The sequence below is a fragment of the Puntigrus tetrazona genome, chromosome 1 (genome assembly GCF_018831695.1).
Source record: "Puntigrus tetrazona isolate hp1 chromosome 1, ASM1883169v1, whole genome shotgun sequence".
NCBI lineage: Eukaryota > Metazoa > Chordata > Actinopteri > Cypriniformes > Cyprinidae > Puntigrus > Puntigrus tetrazona.
In genome coordinates this window covers 18,677,901-18,694,121 of record NC_056699.1, presented here as the reverse complement: position 1 = coordinate 18,694,121, position 16,221 = coordinate 18,677,901, and the positions used below count along the sequence as shown (strand labels likewise).

Below are 16,221 nucleotides of genomic sequence, written 5' to 3'. Positions count from 1 at the left end.
CTAGGTCAAAGCCAGATCTTTTAAGTTTTTTTTTTTTAAGCAAACTCAAATCTGATAAATGTGATATCTTGTACAATGATGCCAACAGACCATCCAAAGGTCATCTGACCTCAGAAACGTGCTCAGATAACAAGCAAATATTAATAAAAATGGTCTGGCAGCTGCTTAAATATACATTGCACGTTTGTCCTATATATCGGGTTTAAAGGATTCTTGAATTCTGCTAACAGTGACCCCATAGGTTGGAAATTCACTGCAAGTCCCTTTCTGATCCCTTGCCGACAACATTGTTGCCTGAAGTATAACTTTTAAGGAAATATGCGGAAAATGGCTCGGGATCAGGAGAAAGTTTCTCAGGTAAAACATTTCTGTGCTACTAACATCATCAAACAGGAAAAAAAATCATTAAGTTTCACTAACACTCCCCACCGAAAGAGTCACATCCAAATCTCAAAACACTGGTTAAGCCTTTGCCATGTGTTATTTGGGATGCTCAACAAACAAAGCACTGATTCAATAGCACCACAGAGCCATAATGTTTATATACATTGTGGAAAATGATATACATCTGAGTAAACCCAGCATGGCGTCTTTGTTGAGGGTGGAAAACATTTGGTAATTTTGAAAATTGTGGTATAACATTACTTACATAAGAGTGTCAAACCTAACTGGACAGGAAGAAATGTTTTCTCTATTTTGGAGCTTATGCTAAAGAAAGAATAGTTTCAAAAAACAAAAAAATGTCATATTTATTAATGCACAAAGACATGATCATTACACATTTGACTTTGTTTGACACTGAAGTGAATTCGTAACTGTTGTGTGGCAATGGACTGATGCAGCGTTCAGGACAGGGAGCAATACACAAAACTGACTACAGAGGGAGCCATGAAGTAATTTACCATTAGGTTTTAAATGGGTGGCAGTGACATCTAGAGGACAAGACACTCATGTTATGTTAATACAGCTCCAGGATATGTAGGAGGGTGTATAAAAAAATATACATATATATACACCCATACAATTTACAAAATAATCTTTGTATGTGAAACAGAATGAAATGTAGGAGTTTTACCTGTCTGTCACTTCTGATAACTGATAACAAATCAAACATGGTGCCACTACTCATTTTTTTCATGAACAAGAACCACTGAAATATCTATTAAATTTATTCGAAATACAGTTGCCACCATATGGTATTGGGCCATACTTTTAAGGAATTACAATTTTGCTCTGTTTATCAGAAAGTCTTTGTTATACTTATTCTGGAACAATATGAGGGTGGGTAATAACGACAAATTTTATTTCTTTAAAACACATTCCTCTGTTCTGAGATTCAATTTACATTGTGGGTTCTATGTTTTGAAGAAAGTTAGATGTATCCTTCATCCTGAAACGGGACAGAAAAAAAAAAAATATTAAATGTGCAATCCTTCGTCCAAGCGACAATTTTTCGTTATCATACACAAAACACAACCCTTCGAGAGAAATGCTAAACTCTTTAGAGAAAAATAACACTTACATGTGAACTATTCTGTCCAGCCTTTCTTTAAAGTTCTAAGAAACATTAGGAAATGAATATGTAGCCGTTATTAAACAAACTTATGAATATTTGGTGGATGGATAGATGGATCGTCACCTGGGGAGCTGTAGGAGGAGAACTGACTGGAGCGTGTCCATTATCACTGATGTCACATGGTGGATGTATCACAGCAGAAATGCCACTTGCAGATACTTATGGGAAAAAAAACAAAATCAAACTATTTTAGATTTAAGGAATGTATTTGTTTTTTATTATTACAAAAGCTAAAATGTTGCCAAATACCTGTGTCCTCTTTGAACTTATTGTCTGTGCTGAGGACACCATCTCCCGAAGTTAGACCCTAAAGAAGTAGAGAGAACTTCGTTAAACCGTTAAAAACGCACTAACTTATATTCATTACTTCTGCGAAGTCAACTTGCCATTTTAAAACAAATCCTGAAATAACACAATCACGAACTGCAAGGATTTGTTTAACCTTTAAAGCGGTTTGCAGTCTTCCTAAAACACTGTACTTTCCAAATGAATTTCCTATTTTTGAAACTAACACATGCGGGAGCTTTTCTAGTGCATGTGTATCTGCGCTGGGGAATGTCACTGCTTTTCGTCACGGAACGCAAGCTTGATCATCAAAGTGAGTTTTGGGAGAAAGCAGCGTTGTGCCACAATTGCAATAGAAATTTAAATTTACAGTTCCAAACCTCCAAACAGATGTTAAACTGCTGTACCTGTGCTGAGGTCAACGCCTGCCTGGTCTCCAGCAGCAGCACGCGACTCTCCAGGTTCTCCCACCGGTTGCTCTCAATGATAATCTTGCCAGCCGAGCTTTTCTCCAGAGCATGTATCCTGCGTTCCATAAGAGCCAATCGCTGCTCCAGTCTGGCAACACTATCCAGAAGACTTGCTTCTACGCCCCTCAGCTGGCTCTCTAAAACGCACTCCTAACAAGACAGCATGTGCATTAGACTGGATTGAAGAAGTTCAGAAACATTCTGTGTACTAGAGATTGGGATTTTGAGTAATTATGTAGTTCTCTACACAAAATGATTCCCCCAAAGCCACAAGGGGTAAAATAAACCAATTAATTTAAAAAAAATGAAATAATGCTTGACTAGATGATTGTCATGCACCTCACTCAGGGTAAACGCATTGCATGAAGAGCATTCTCACAATTGAATTTGCAGTTTGAGACGAGTTGCAGTCTGAGTCCCTCTTTTCGGCTTCCTCATCCTGCTGGGGCTGCTCTTCTGAGGAGCGTCTGATCTGTGTTGGTGCTGAGCTGCTGCCAAGATGCCTTTCGACCAGTGGCTGCTTCTGAGATAGAGAGAGACGGAAACAGCTATAATAATAATAATAATAATGATGATAATCATAATCATTATTATTATTATCAAATCACTTACTGTCAGGGCTGTTAACCCCAGTGAGTTACTCTCAGCAGAAGAGATCTCATATTTAGCGCAGCTCTTGAACTGTGGCCTTTTCTTTGGTTTACTGACATGCTGTAAGAAAACAGAATGTGCCTATTAATGCAATATAATATTTTATATTATAATTCATAAGTTGATAATAATACAATTATTACAATATGGCCAATAACCAATAACGTCTGATATTATAATATAAAAAAGTATATTATGTATCTAAATACAAACATAAATTAACATATTTAAGAAAAATATATTGTTCATGTTTTACATATATTTATACAGGATATAAATATAAGTGTATATATTTTATATAATATATAAATGTAAATATTTTCCAAATACATACTTAATGTGTACTTATATATACAAAATAAATAAACAGTACATATACATATTAAAAACTTATGACAACAAATGCACGCCAATAATTGAAATGGTATCATATCTCTATATAATAAAAACTGTAAATCTTTGAGGTACCTTGCTTTCTTTTGTGAGTTCTTTGTGCTTGTTGAGAATAAGGCCAATGATATCACAGAGAATGATGACTTTCCTCTCAGCAAAGCCAAACTGAAGAAACTGCTGTTTGGTTAACAGTGGCTTATAGCTGAAAACATCCCGCAAGACCTATATTTTCAAAGATTTTCCCATGACAATGCAGATATAACAAAGAAAACATTGATAAAACAAATAGTGCTACTTGCAAGGTTTGATGTATTGAAAGAATTGGAAGGAAACGATCCCCTAAGTGGATTAAAATCACGAACAAATATTTAATTTCTGGTTCAGGAGGTCCTCCAGAGGAACCACCAAGACTAATCACAGGGATAAGCCAGATGTAAACAGCGAGCTGTAGAGCAAAGGAAAAATGACGAGTGGAAAAATATGACAAAACTACTAAACAACGCTTTCCTGTTAAATGCCACCAAGGTCCTCAAGGTAATATGATGGGACCAGTAATTCCCCCCAGAATATTTCATGTGAGCTGCACATTATCCTGGGACGAAGGCCAGATCTCTTTTAGAACTGCATGAAAGGTCAACGAACAGGAAGAAGTGCCAAAAGACAGAGCAGCGCTTCGCTCTCACGGCTAAACGTACAGAATCGGCTTTGAGTTAATCTGAGATCAGACGACTTGGACCAACATGAAGGCCAGCCTCCTTTTTTTTTTTTTTTTTTTTTTCTCATCTCTCACTGCAGGAGAGAGACGTGAGCAGAGAATTGTAATTACTCAAGACTTGGTGGAGAAGAGCTGCCAGTTGAACATCTGAACGTTAGAGCTACAGATGCTCTGAATCACAGAGCTCTGGAGAGACCTGCATTTCTGACGTGGGGTCAAACCTCCCAGATCAGGGACAGTGCCAATAAATAAGGCTATTAGGACAGGCAGCACAAAGCCAGGCTTTGTAAATTTCATTACATGTGAAATTGCTTTTTCTAAAGGCAGAGCGAAAAACATTATTAATGACTCGTTCATAGTTCAAAAAAAATGAACTTTCTGTCCTCGTGAATGAGCAAACAAAGCAACAGCAACCACTTTGATCCATTTAAAACGACCAATTCCTTAAAACCACTAGCTCTTAAAAGAAATTGCAAACAGTTTATAAAAGTCTAATTTAAGGGGGGTGCAAAAAAACGCATGCTAATAAAGATCTGTAGTTGATTTCAAATAAAAAATTATCCAATAACTCTGAACCCTAAAACCATGAATGCTATGAATATATATTAAAGGGAAATTCTGTCAACATTAAGTCTGTGGAATATAAAAGTATTTTGAAACAATGTTTTCCAGCCTTTCTTTTGGCCAATGGACCCCAAAACGGCACGGTTAGCAACATTCTTTAAAATATGTTCTTCTGTGTTCTGAGGGGAAATGAAGAAATTCATTTTTGGCTGAATTTTGTGTAAAAATATTTAAGTCAAAGTTACGTTAAAGGATGCATAATACATCATAAATGAATATTAATATATAGCACGCAACTTAAGAATAGGGTGGTTAATGCAATTCACCTTGTAAACATTCTCAATAAATCGTAAATCATTCAATCCGGTTAGTTCCACGCCATAATCAACCAGGTGCTCTGTGAGTGAAGGGGAAAAGGATGTGAAGGCAAAGCTCACAACAGGAAGACAAGCCGATGGATCTCCCACAGCCAATCTGAAAGCATAAAACACAACATCAAATTATGAAGCACCGGTGCTGACAAATCACTCCTTAAGCAGGTTTTTAATCAAATATAAACTTTATTTATTTATAACATGGCAGCACAAAATAACAGTCTCAAACAGTCTGCAAGCTATTTTGAGTGTCGTGCTGGAGACAAATTAAGTCATCTTTCTGGATCATCTCCAGCACATACAAGCCAAATGGTTCTGTCTTTTTGAGAAGCACATTGTGTTTGATGCATCTCACATCAAACCCTCTTCACCGAGCATCTGATGTGCAGCTTGGGTTCCTGCTGGAGAAACGGAGCTGGTTTTTGTAAAAACCTGTTTACGAAATATCTCGGCACTGGAGAGGCTCCGGACAAATCTTCAACTTTCCAAACTTCAAAACAAAATGTAGACATGAAACACTCTGGCAGAACCCCCGTTTTGAATGTTTATATGAGTCAAGATGTTGTAAGCCTAGGCCAAAAAAAAAGTGTGGTTGGAACTAATGAATTGCATCCCGCATATATCATCTCCGCTGACTGCGTATGAAATTCAGAAGCACTATAGATTCATAAAGCCTAGATTGGGTCCTGTGAAGTGAAGGATATTTTTATCTACAAAAAATCAAGGATTTGTCCCTGAAGTCACACTTGAGCTTTAAAGAAAATATATATAAACTAAAACCTGCTCGAAACAACAAAAATATGCATGGTAAACATTTTGAAATTAATTTACTATATTACGCACCTTCTTTTTAAATATTTAAGTACACAACAGAATGATATTTTTGGGCCACTATCACTATTACTGTAACATGCATCATATTTCCTACCTTTGATAGTCCACTTCTCCGGGATACTTCAGAGAACGGAGAGACGCTTCCAGCTTTCTCAGACATCCTTTCAGATCACCAGTGGTCATCTCTGCCTTTTTCAGGATGGAGTTCATCAAGAATTACAATTTTATTCATATTTACCGCTGTCGTTGACCATGCTATGTAAAAGACCTTGACATGTCTTTTTAACAAGAAAATATTTTGTTTTACTTATTTCATTCTTGATTTGCGTTGGTAGTACAAAGACAACTCCTCGTCTTACCGTTGGCTGATTTTTATAGTAATCCAGAATTATTGCTAATTTTCCCTTTTGTTTTTGCCGCTGAAACATACGGGTTTGTTGTGATTGGTTTCCATGTACCGGAGACGACGGTTCAACCCAGTGTTTCACTTCGACACATTCATATCTTCGATTAATTATTTTAAATATTTTTAATTGAATAGGTTTTGTGCTAAACGTAAATACATTATTACAAATTTGATAATGCAACTTCGCGAAATGATTTATTTACTAATATATGTATTCCATTACTTCACGTATAAATAAATCATGATTTATGTATTTATTACTTCGTTCATTGAATGTCTTTTTTATTTATATTTTATTGTATAACGTTATTTTAATTTACGTTCCTTTTTTCAATAAGCATACGAATTTGACAAACATGGTGGAAAAAAACATGCTGGCGAAAGTGCAAGTGTATGTACCTGTGGCTGATTTACTCTGAGAGAGTCGCGTCACTTCCACCAATAACAAGAAACGTCAGTCTGGCCAGAGTGGTCGAGGAGGCGGAGAGACTGACAGGAGGAGCGAGTGACCTGATGAATGATAGTGTCACAGGACCGTCTCACCTCGATCAGCGGTGTTGGAGCTGTCAAGATGGCTGTCCTGGGCTCCTGTTAAAAGACTGCGATAATTTCATCCGTGAGACAGTGGCAGATCAGCACGTCATTTCGTCGCGGCGGCGGTAGAAGTATTTCACATACACAGAGGTGGGTGGTGCTGCTTTGAGCGATTGACGCTGCGAAAATAAAAACAGAAGAGTTCTATGCGTCACTTTGCCCGACGTCCAATCAGAGTTCGAGTTTATGTGTCAAATTGGCCTTTCAACCAATCGTTTCCGACCGAGGCGGGACTTTGTGCTTCAGCCAAACATGATGGAAGACCTATTGCTTAGAAAATAAAAGCTTTAGGAAACCTCGATTTGTTTGTCAGTCGTTGCACTCACAAGTTGAGTAAAGTGAAACTCCGAATAAGATGTGTTTATTTAATATGTAACGTCGCAGAGCTTTAAGTTTATGTTTTATACTTCAGCAATGTGTCAGATGAGTTCTCCTTTGTTAGGACTGAAATCTGAAAGGCTACTGATATGCAAATAAAGCTGGAAATTTAGGTCAGGCTTTATATTGCGTTTTAAGAACTCTTTGCGTAATCAACTTACCTAAAATGTGGTTTTTCCAGATACTGAAAATAGGATTTTGTGCCTTAGCTATTCTTTTTCAGCTTGTCATGGCATTGTCACAATTTACAGTAAACAGTTTGATGTCAAGAGTAACACAACTAGAACATGCATGGGGTTGGCAGACCTGTTTACTTTCGCTTTTAATAGAAACACAACAAGAGTTAGATGTCTGAAGAATAAAAGTTAAAAAAAAGAACTTAAAAGTGTGTGTGTGTGTGTGTGTATATATATATATATATATGTATGTATGTATGTGTGTGTGTGTGTGTGTGTGTGTGGTGGGGGTTGTTATTTATAAAAGCTTTTGTTTTTTAGGCAAAGCAAAGGAACTTTGCTTGTAAGAGTTCATTGACCCTGTTCAGATTTCCGGTCTGTATTCTAAGCAGGTCTTAGTATTCCCAAGCTCCTCCTACAGAATGCCAAGGAGCAGGTGCAGTAGCATTACGTCAGTCCTGAGCAAGTATATGTCAAGTTCAAATAAAAAAAAAACAGTCATGCTAGAGACTCAGCGACAAGGAGAGCATCCAGAGAGCATTCTAGAGGCCATTAGAGACAAGAATAACAAGGCTTCTCATAGATAGAGACATGCTTTAGAGAGGAAGGCCCTTGGAGGGAGTCAGACAGGGCCACATAAAAAGGCTTAATGCATATCACCAAGAGAGGATTAGTGCTACTGCAGTGGAGATAAAACTGCCATCAGGGCTTTTATTTCCCAGCTGACTACTGCACACTAGCACTAAAAACAGTTTCCTAAAGGCTGCTTTGCTCTGATGAAGTAAGGATTCGGGGACCCAACTGAAATGATTTAAATAAAGAATAAAGTGCTGAGAGCTTGAGGCCTCTGGATTATTCTAGTTTAGTTTTACAGAAGGCAGAGAGATAAAAGGCTTTACACACAAAGCTTTCCTTTAATAATAAATAAATACAAAAAGAGATTATATGATATACAACTGCTTTCAGCAAAACAAGAAATAAAAGCAGTCTGGCCTGTCTATATCAAATTTCTCAGACGGCTGAGATTACATCAGCTTCTTCTGCTTAACGTATATGAAATCAGAAACAGAAACTGACCTGCTGTGAGACCAGAACTCTCAGTAATAACAAAAAAAGTATGTTGCACATGCAACACATCAGTTTTCTACAGATCAGCAGTAATGCTGGGACTCAGTTTACTCAATTTCAAACGTAAATATACATTTGAAAAATGTATACTCCTGGTCAAAATTTTTGAATAAATTTTTATTACATATTTAATATCATTACAGTTTAAAGTAACTGCTTAATATATATATATTTATATATATTTTAAAATGTATTCCTGTAATGACAAGATTAATTAACAAATAGTTTAAAATGACAGTAAAGACATTTACAGTATGGCATTCATGATAATAAGAAGCGTTATTAATAACTGAGCAAATTAGAATGATTTCTGAAGGATCATGTAACAAATTAATGCTGCCTTTGTGAAAAAAATAAGTATTTTGTTGTGTGAGAGTTAGACGGATATATTAAATTTCACTCAAATGCACCCTTTTTCAGATCTGCAGATGGGTCAGGGTCTGTGGAGGGTGGCGAGGAACCAGCAGCTGCAGCAGCAGTACAGTGAACAGTGCTTCCTCCAGCGGGACAGAGAGCGGGGCCGGAGGCTGGGGCCCTCACTGGCTGAGCCGCTGGCGCAGCGCCGCACACCGCAGTGCCAGGTGCCCGGCGCCGACATCAGCCACCTGCTGCGCGTCCGCAAGGGCAAAGAGGAGCAGGGCTTCATCGATCTTGAGATGCTGCCGCCCGAACTCAGCATCACCATCCTATCCTACCTGAATGCAACCGACCTGTGCCTGGCCTCCTGCGTGTGGCAGGACTTGGGGAATGATGAGTACCTGTGGCAGGGGTTAGTGATGGGTTTAGCTTCTACATAAAATCTTGAGTATTTATTGAATTGTTTTATTCAATAATAATAATAATAATATTAATAAGGGAAAACTACGATAGACAGACAATAAACACATAAACTACCTGTCCAGTATTACAAATTAAATATTTTTTTTTTTATATTAGTTAATATTTTATTTGTATTAATTTTTTCAGTATTACATGATCCTTCATAAATCAGTGTAATGCTGCTCAATTATCAGTAATTATTGGTACTCACTTAAATTATTATTATTTTTATTATTATTACTAATATTGTTATTATTTTATTATAGGTTTAAAACAGATTTTGCTGCTTATTCTTAATAATTATACTTGTTTTGAGATTCCTTGATGCATAGAAAATTCAAAAGAGCAGAATTTATTTCAAACAGGAATATTTTGTTACATCAATGTCTATATTTTCACTTATAAATTATAAAAGTTTTTTTTTTTTTTTTTTTTTTTTTTTTTTTTACTTATCCCAAACCATTGAATAGTAATATATCACAGTTTCCACAAAAAATATTTTCGTTCAAATCATTTTATTACTTATTTCTGCTTTTAGATTTTCAGCTATTCAATCAATCAATCAATCAATAAATAATGTAATAATTTTCCAAACTAGTAAAGAAAGTGTATTTCTCCGATTCAGTTCTTGTTTTTCTCTGTCTGCCCTCTAGCCTGTGCAAGTCCACTTGGGGTCACTGTTCCATATACAACAGAAGGCTTCCATCTGGATTCTCATACAGAAGACTCTACATGGAATTAGATGAAGGAAGTCTAACCTTCAACGCCAACCCGCAAGAGGTACAAAAAATACCAGCTTTTGTTCCGTCTCGCCACAATAACATCTCCTTAATTAGAGGGCAAACCGTTTAATGTTTAAATGGGCAAGAAACAGAGAACTGATCATAGCCACAACGTGCTTTGGAAAACAATTCTGACCAGCTAGCTATGATTAATATGACGGTTTCCTCCTCCACCCTGTAAATTCCCACATAACCCAGAAATGCTCATAGTGCAGACTAAATATATTATTTTTACAAGCTCACCTAGAATGAATAATGGCGCATGACATATGCTTTTAGACCGCAACCCGGATTAAAACGAAATGGATGGCTTTTCTCTCATGCGAGCCGCTCTTAAAACATCATTTCTGTTCAGAGATGCATTCGAATGTCTTGACTCCCCCTCGCTCGTGTCTTAGGTTAGATTAGCCAAGCTTTAGCTGTCCACTTAAAGGACATGCGATAGCCTTGCTCCGGACTAAATCGCAGTGTCTGGTAGAAAAGAAAAAAAAAAAAAAAGCGCCCCCCTCCTTGTCTTTTTCCTCCTAATCCCCACACCCTGTTTTATGTGGGTTCTTTCATTCAGGGTATCAGTTACTTCATGTCCAGAGGTATTCTTGTGGACCACCCGAAGGAAATTGCCAAGTTTATATTCTATACCAGAATGCTGAATTGGAAGATGCTGCGGATTTATCTCGATGAACGGTTTGTTTGTTTGTTTTAAATGTATATTATTGTATAGTTATATATATATATATATATATATATATATATATATATATATATATATATATACACACACACACACACACACACACACACACACACACACACACACACACACACACACACACATTAATCTACAGCTGATAAATGCTGATTTTGTTGGAAAAATAGTATTCTGCTGCTGATAATAGTTTCAGTCCTCATTTTGAATGATTGTGCTTGCAGGCGAGATGTCTTGGACGAGCTTGTCACACTTCATAACTTTAGCAACCAGTTCCTCCCTAATGCACTGAGAGACTTCTTCAGACACATTCATGCCCCGGAGGAGAGGGGCGAGTACCTGGAGACCCTCATCACTAAGTTTTCTCATCGTTTCTGTGCCTGTAACCCCACTCTGGTGCAGGAAGTGGGCTTAAGTCCTGGTAAGTGCAGTACAACACGGTCATAAAAGATCCCAGACTGGCACTTATACTGCAGAGTGAACTGTGACATCAATATCGCTGTGATTTGCTTTGCTGGTTTGTCAGCAGGTCGCACGTGACGTACACAGATTTTTTTTTTTTTGCCTTGAGCAAAACTGAAAGCGGCAATACTGGTTCTAGCGTTGGTACGTACAAATCACACATTGCGGGATTTGTGTTGCAATGTATTGATTTGTCAGCCATAATTTAATAGCTGCAGATCTGCGTGATCTCATCTTTGTAGAGAGCAACATGTGAGAAATCCTTGTACTAACACCGTCGTTTGCTTCTAAAGCTGAGCTAAGCCTGCTGGCTTAAAGTGTTAGCAAAAGAGGACCCTGCTCTGAGTCCAACCAATCACAGATACCTTCTGCAACAACATGTGACTTGTAGTGCATGTGTGCTACTGTACAAGCGGGAAGATTTATTATAAATTACTGACAGAGCTCACGCTTCAAGCCAAGATGGGCTCCAAGACGAGGTTGTTTTTTTTTTTTAGATCTTTAGTTTCTCATCATAAGATTCCAGGTTTAAACGGAAATGTGCATGATGGGAAGAGAATTCGAAAGTAAGGTAGAAATAGGGATTCATAAAGAGGAAAATTGAAAGGAAAATGTGTCAACTGAAGAACTAAATTTTAGTTACATATATCAGTAAATTAAACTATCCAACATTGTTGGTTAAATGTAATGCTAAAAAGCTAAATCACAATGTTCATTAATATTATTAAATGCACAGATGAGCAACAGCTTTGTGATAAATGAAATTAATTATAAAAATATATATAAAAATGATATATAAAAATGATATATATAATATATATTAATAATATATATATATATATATATATATATATATATATATATATATATATATATTAATAATTATATATGTTAATAATTAATAATAAATGTAATTTATATATATTTAAGTTTTATTTATTTTAGTAAATCACATTACAATGATTTAAAAAAGAAATGTTGCTTTGGTAGCTGGTTATAATAAATCTGCAATTTTTTTATTTTATTCTATATTATTTAATTGTTTTTTTGTTGTTTTTTTTTATATCAAGTAACAAAACTCTTGTTTTTTTCATGGTAACCCTGATATATCTATACACGCTTGACCATGATGATAAGTGCCATACTACTCTGAACCATAAAGAGACGTTCTGTGGACGGACTGTATGGATGTGTGGATGCTTTATAAATCGACTGGTGAAACATAGTAAATTGTCGTAATTTCACATTTACCATCATTCTACGACCGGCTTTACTAAAACTGTTTCTGCAGACATTTTTATTTAAAGAAGGGGTTACAGCATTAACTGTGCTCAGCGTCATAAACAGCACACCTCTCTTCTGGTTTTGCAGATGCAGTGTACGTGCTGTGCTACTCCCTCATCCTCCTCTCCATCGACCTGACCAGCCCTCACGTCAAGAACAAGATGTCCAAGAGGGAGTTCATCCGAAACACACGGCGGGCCGCTCAGAACATCAGCGAGGACTTCGTAGGGCACCTCTACGACAACATCTATCTGATCGGCCACGTGGCGGCCTAGGCACTACAGCGCTCGACGCGTTAGAGAGAGAGACTGCCGGCGCGCTAAACATTAGCGACTGCACTAGGAGACATTCTGCTTGAAGCTGGAAGAAACGCTGTCAGAACTCTGCGGGTCTTTTTAAATTGAAATCTTGTGAGTGAAGCCCTTGATAAGACGTGCTGCGTTGCGGCAGGAGCGGAGGACGGTCACAATGTGAAGAATCAGCAAAGTCGGTTGTTAGCAGGCTAGCAAAACGGTAGCAACAAGGTTTACCTACCACAAACCAATTAAACATGCAAAACCATGTAGCTACATGAAGATATATGAGATAAGCTATGAAGTCAGTTAAAGCTGAATGTAGACTTTACGGGGCTTTGCGTCATATTTACAAAGACATCTTTTTTTTTTTTCTCGTTTTAATTTGGAAACCTCTCGCGCTTATCAAATGAATGTCAGGTTTTTTGCCATATCTACAAAATTCAGGCAAGTCTGAGGCATTCAGTCTACGGTCACTGTGATATCAAAGGACTGACAGACTAAAACGGCACACTTATACTATCGATTATGAACAAACGCATTTTTTCATTTTAAATCTGTGTGTACTTGCTTGTTTTAGGGGGCTCTGTGTTTCTTCCTGGAGAAAAGTGAAACCCTGTGAGACATTGTATGCACTGAATTTTTATGACTTCTCTTTCATAGATTTGGTAGCCTTCTTTTTTTCTTTTTATTTGGTCATCTTCCTTCCTTTTTGTTGACATTCTTTTTCTCATGTTAGACCGTTTTCCGATCATACATAAATGATATACTTCCAGATGCTTCATATTCAAGCACAAGAAATTAGTTATCCATTTCGTCTAAACATCTCGAGTATGTTCGACGGGAGAAATGTCCTTTTTTTCTCAAAAAAACGAATTGTACATCTTTTCTTTTAGTCAAATATTTACTCTCGGTTCATAAACGTGGGTGATTTTCTTTTCTTTTTCTTTTACTCAGACTTTCTACGATTGGGTGCCAATAGCGAGGATTAAATACTAAATATATACACAATAATGTACAATTATTATTCACGCGCTCTGCATAGTTTAATTTAACGTTGGACGTTTTATTTGCACATAATGTATATATTTAAGTATAGAGATTTATAAACATGAAATTTTATTTTGGAGTATTTTAACTAAGAGTTGTGGTTTTTTTCCTCTCAATTAAAAGAGTGAATTCTGTCTTTTTGCACTTTTTTTTGGCATATTTACCATGTCCCAGTGCTAGGAGCACTCAACCACTCGGAAAACTGCTGCAGCATTTATTTGTGAAACATAACTACATGATTCTGACCGTTGATATCCAGTGCTGAAAGAACTGTATTTTTAATAACCAACTGCAGCTCATCTGTCCCTGATTTTTGATCTTTATTTTTACTATGCTCTGCATTAAGTAGGTATTTAACCAGCAAATGCAGTTCTGTTTAAACAAATCTGCTTAACTGTAGTTAAATTGCAGCAAAGATTTGTTTAATATAGATTTCAGAATGATAACACTGGACTAATGCACTTATAGATTGTATCAAAAAATGAAATAAAACTTTGCAAATCGCTGTTTGCTTAGCCACGTGTGTATCGTCTGATCCTTACCGCATGTTTAAATATGACATTTATTTTCTCTGAGTGGAATATAATGTATAGGTTAACTTGGGAGCGCTTTCCCGTAAATTGCAAATCAAATAAATTACGCGACTACCTTTTATGTAATAAATCTATTAAGCAAAAAATTGACCGGACAGACAATAGACTTGGCTATTGACGGACTGAATGGGATTGCTTCATCTAAGCCATTTCATTAATATTTCCGAGATTGTTTTGCATGGGAAAAACTTCACGACAGAATTATCGTTTCCTAGTTTAATTTGAAGCAAAAGAGACTATGATATAATTTGTTCATTTCTGAGATTTAAGATTGAATACAAAAAGCTATATATAATATATATATATATATATTCTAAGACCGCAAGGATATAAAAAATGCGTTTTAAGTATGAAAATGAACAATAGCTGTTGTTTAAAGGAACAGTAGCTGTTCTTTGTAGCTAAAACTTTTACGTAGGCGCCCATAAATTACCTTTAAAAAAATAAACTTGTGATATATATTCAAAATATATACACCCTGATGTAAAAAGCGTTCCCATTACTTCATATAATAAAACAAACTAGTCTATGTGATTCATGTCATTGCTTTGCCCGACCTTGAATACGTAATCGACGAGTTAAACAGCCCAGTAAAAGCAATAAAAGTTTTATTCAATCAAAACACACCTTATTTTTTGGCAAACAGGCCTTATGCAATGCAGCGGGCTCGTACACGAAGGCTCGTCGTTCAGATGTTGTTATGTTTCTCGGGTCTAATGGTAGAGTTTTGGCTATAATTTGGCATGATTGATGAAGTCCTTGCCTTCGGTATGACTGCATTTCATCAATACAACCAGCTTAACAACGGCGCGAGCCTTCCTGACGCCTGAAATTGCGTCTGGTCTACCTGACACCGCGGAGAAAGAGCAAAGACCTTGGGCTTTCCACAGTCCTGGGACGGCGGACAAATAGTAACCGATTTAAAGAAGTCAATAAAAAAAACTTAATAATAGGTGTATTGTTGTTGTTGTTATTATTATTATTATTATTATTATTATTATTATTATTATTAGTAGTAGTAGTAGTAGTAGTAGTAGTAGTAGTATTTAAATATACAAAAAAAGAAAGAAATCATGAAATCTAAATAAATGTCATTAAGAGGCATCCGAGAATTATAGCTAGGCACATTAATAAAACGAGATCGGAAGCTGGAGCTGATCTGCGCGACATAACGGAAAACGACAGATCGTGAATGCTCTGCTGTTATTATTTTGGAAACGCTGGGAAAGAGCTTTGGTGTATTTTAATAGTGTTTCTCTCACGCAGTTTCTTTCGTGCCAAGCAGATGCCAAACGTCACGACGCTCAAAAAAAAAAAAAAAAAAAAAAAAAAAAAAAAAAAAAACAGAACCACAATTGCCAACCCAAAGGTCTCCGCTTTTATAGCAAATGTCTCGAGTAATTGGATTTTTGGTTTTAGTTTAATATTAACGTTTATTGTCGGGGCCGTGGAAGAGGTTAGTTCGATCTGCTCTCTTTGAAGTCGATAAATTGTATTTTTTTTTTCACTGCGTTGAAAGACAGGACCGTTGATGCGGATCCAACGGAGACAAGGTCACAACGAGTGTATCTGGTTTTTCCCTCTCTCTCTCTTTCTCTTTGCGGTTCTTAGCCTCTTTTACTCTTTTGTCTAAATTCGTTTCAAATAAACTCAACCGATTCCATACGCTTCCAGATTTCCCGAAAGAA

At 36.6% G+C, this 16,221-nt stretch overlaps 2 protein-coding genes across 4 annotated transcripts; one reads left to right on the top strand and one right to left on the bottom strand.

The window, feature by feature from the left end:
- Positions 1-733: 733 nt before the first annotated feature.
- Positions 734-6,805, bottom strand: cep44 (centrosomal protein 44). Of its 3 annotated transcripts, none has more exons than XM_043233897.1 (11): positions 6,668-6,805; positions 5,957-6,051; positions 4,981-5,128; positions 3,451-3,597; positions 2,944-3,042; positions 2,711-2,854; positions 2,269-2,481; positions 1,826-1,883; positions 1,640-1,734; positions 1,523-1,557; positions 734-1,390 (listed from the first exon to the last, which is right to left on the bottom strand). In XM_043233897.1, the coding sequence occupies exons 2-11, from the start codon at positions 6,043-6,045 to the stop codon at positions 1,342-1,344; spliced, it is 1,077 nt and encodes a 358-aa protein (XP_043089832.1). In that variant the 5' UTR covers positions 6,046-6,051; positions 6,668-6,805; the 3' UTR covers positions 734-1,341. The 3 variants fall into 3 exon arrangements, with proteins under 3 accessions (XP_043089832.1, XP_043089821.1, XP_043089842.1); XM_043233886.1 differs by lacking the exon at positions 6,668-6,805 and adding an exon at positions 6,222-6,340; XM_043233907.1 differs by lacking the exon at positions 6,668-6,805 and adding an exon at positions 6,222-6,305 and having other exon boundaries at positions 5,957-6,047.
- On the top strand, positions 6,743-14,455 carry fbxo8 (F-box protein 8). The gene is made up of 6 exons (XM_043233942.1): positions 6,743-6,952; positions 8,965-9,313; positions 10,017-10,143; positions 10,711-10,829; positions 11,076-11,272; positions 12,685-14,455. The coding sequence occupies exons 2-6, from the start codon at positions 8,973-8,975 to the stop codon at positions 12,870-12,872; spliced, it is 972 nt and encodes a 323-aa protein (XP_043089877.1). The 5' UTR covers positions 6,743-6,952; positions 8,965-8,972; the 3' UTR covers positions 12,873-14,455.
- Positions 14,456-16,221: the final 1,766 nt, after the last annotated feature.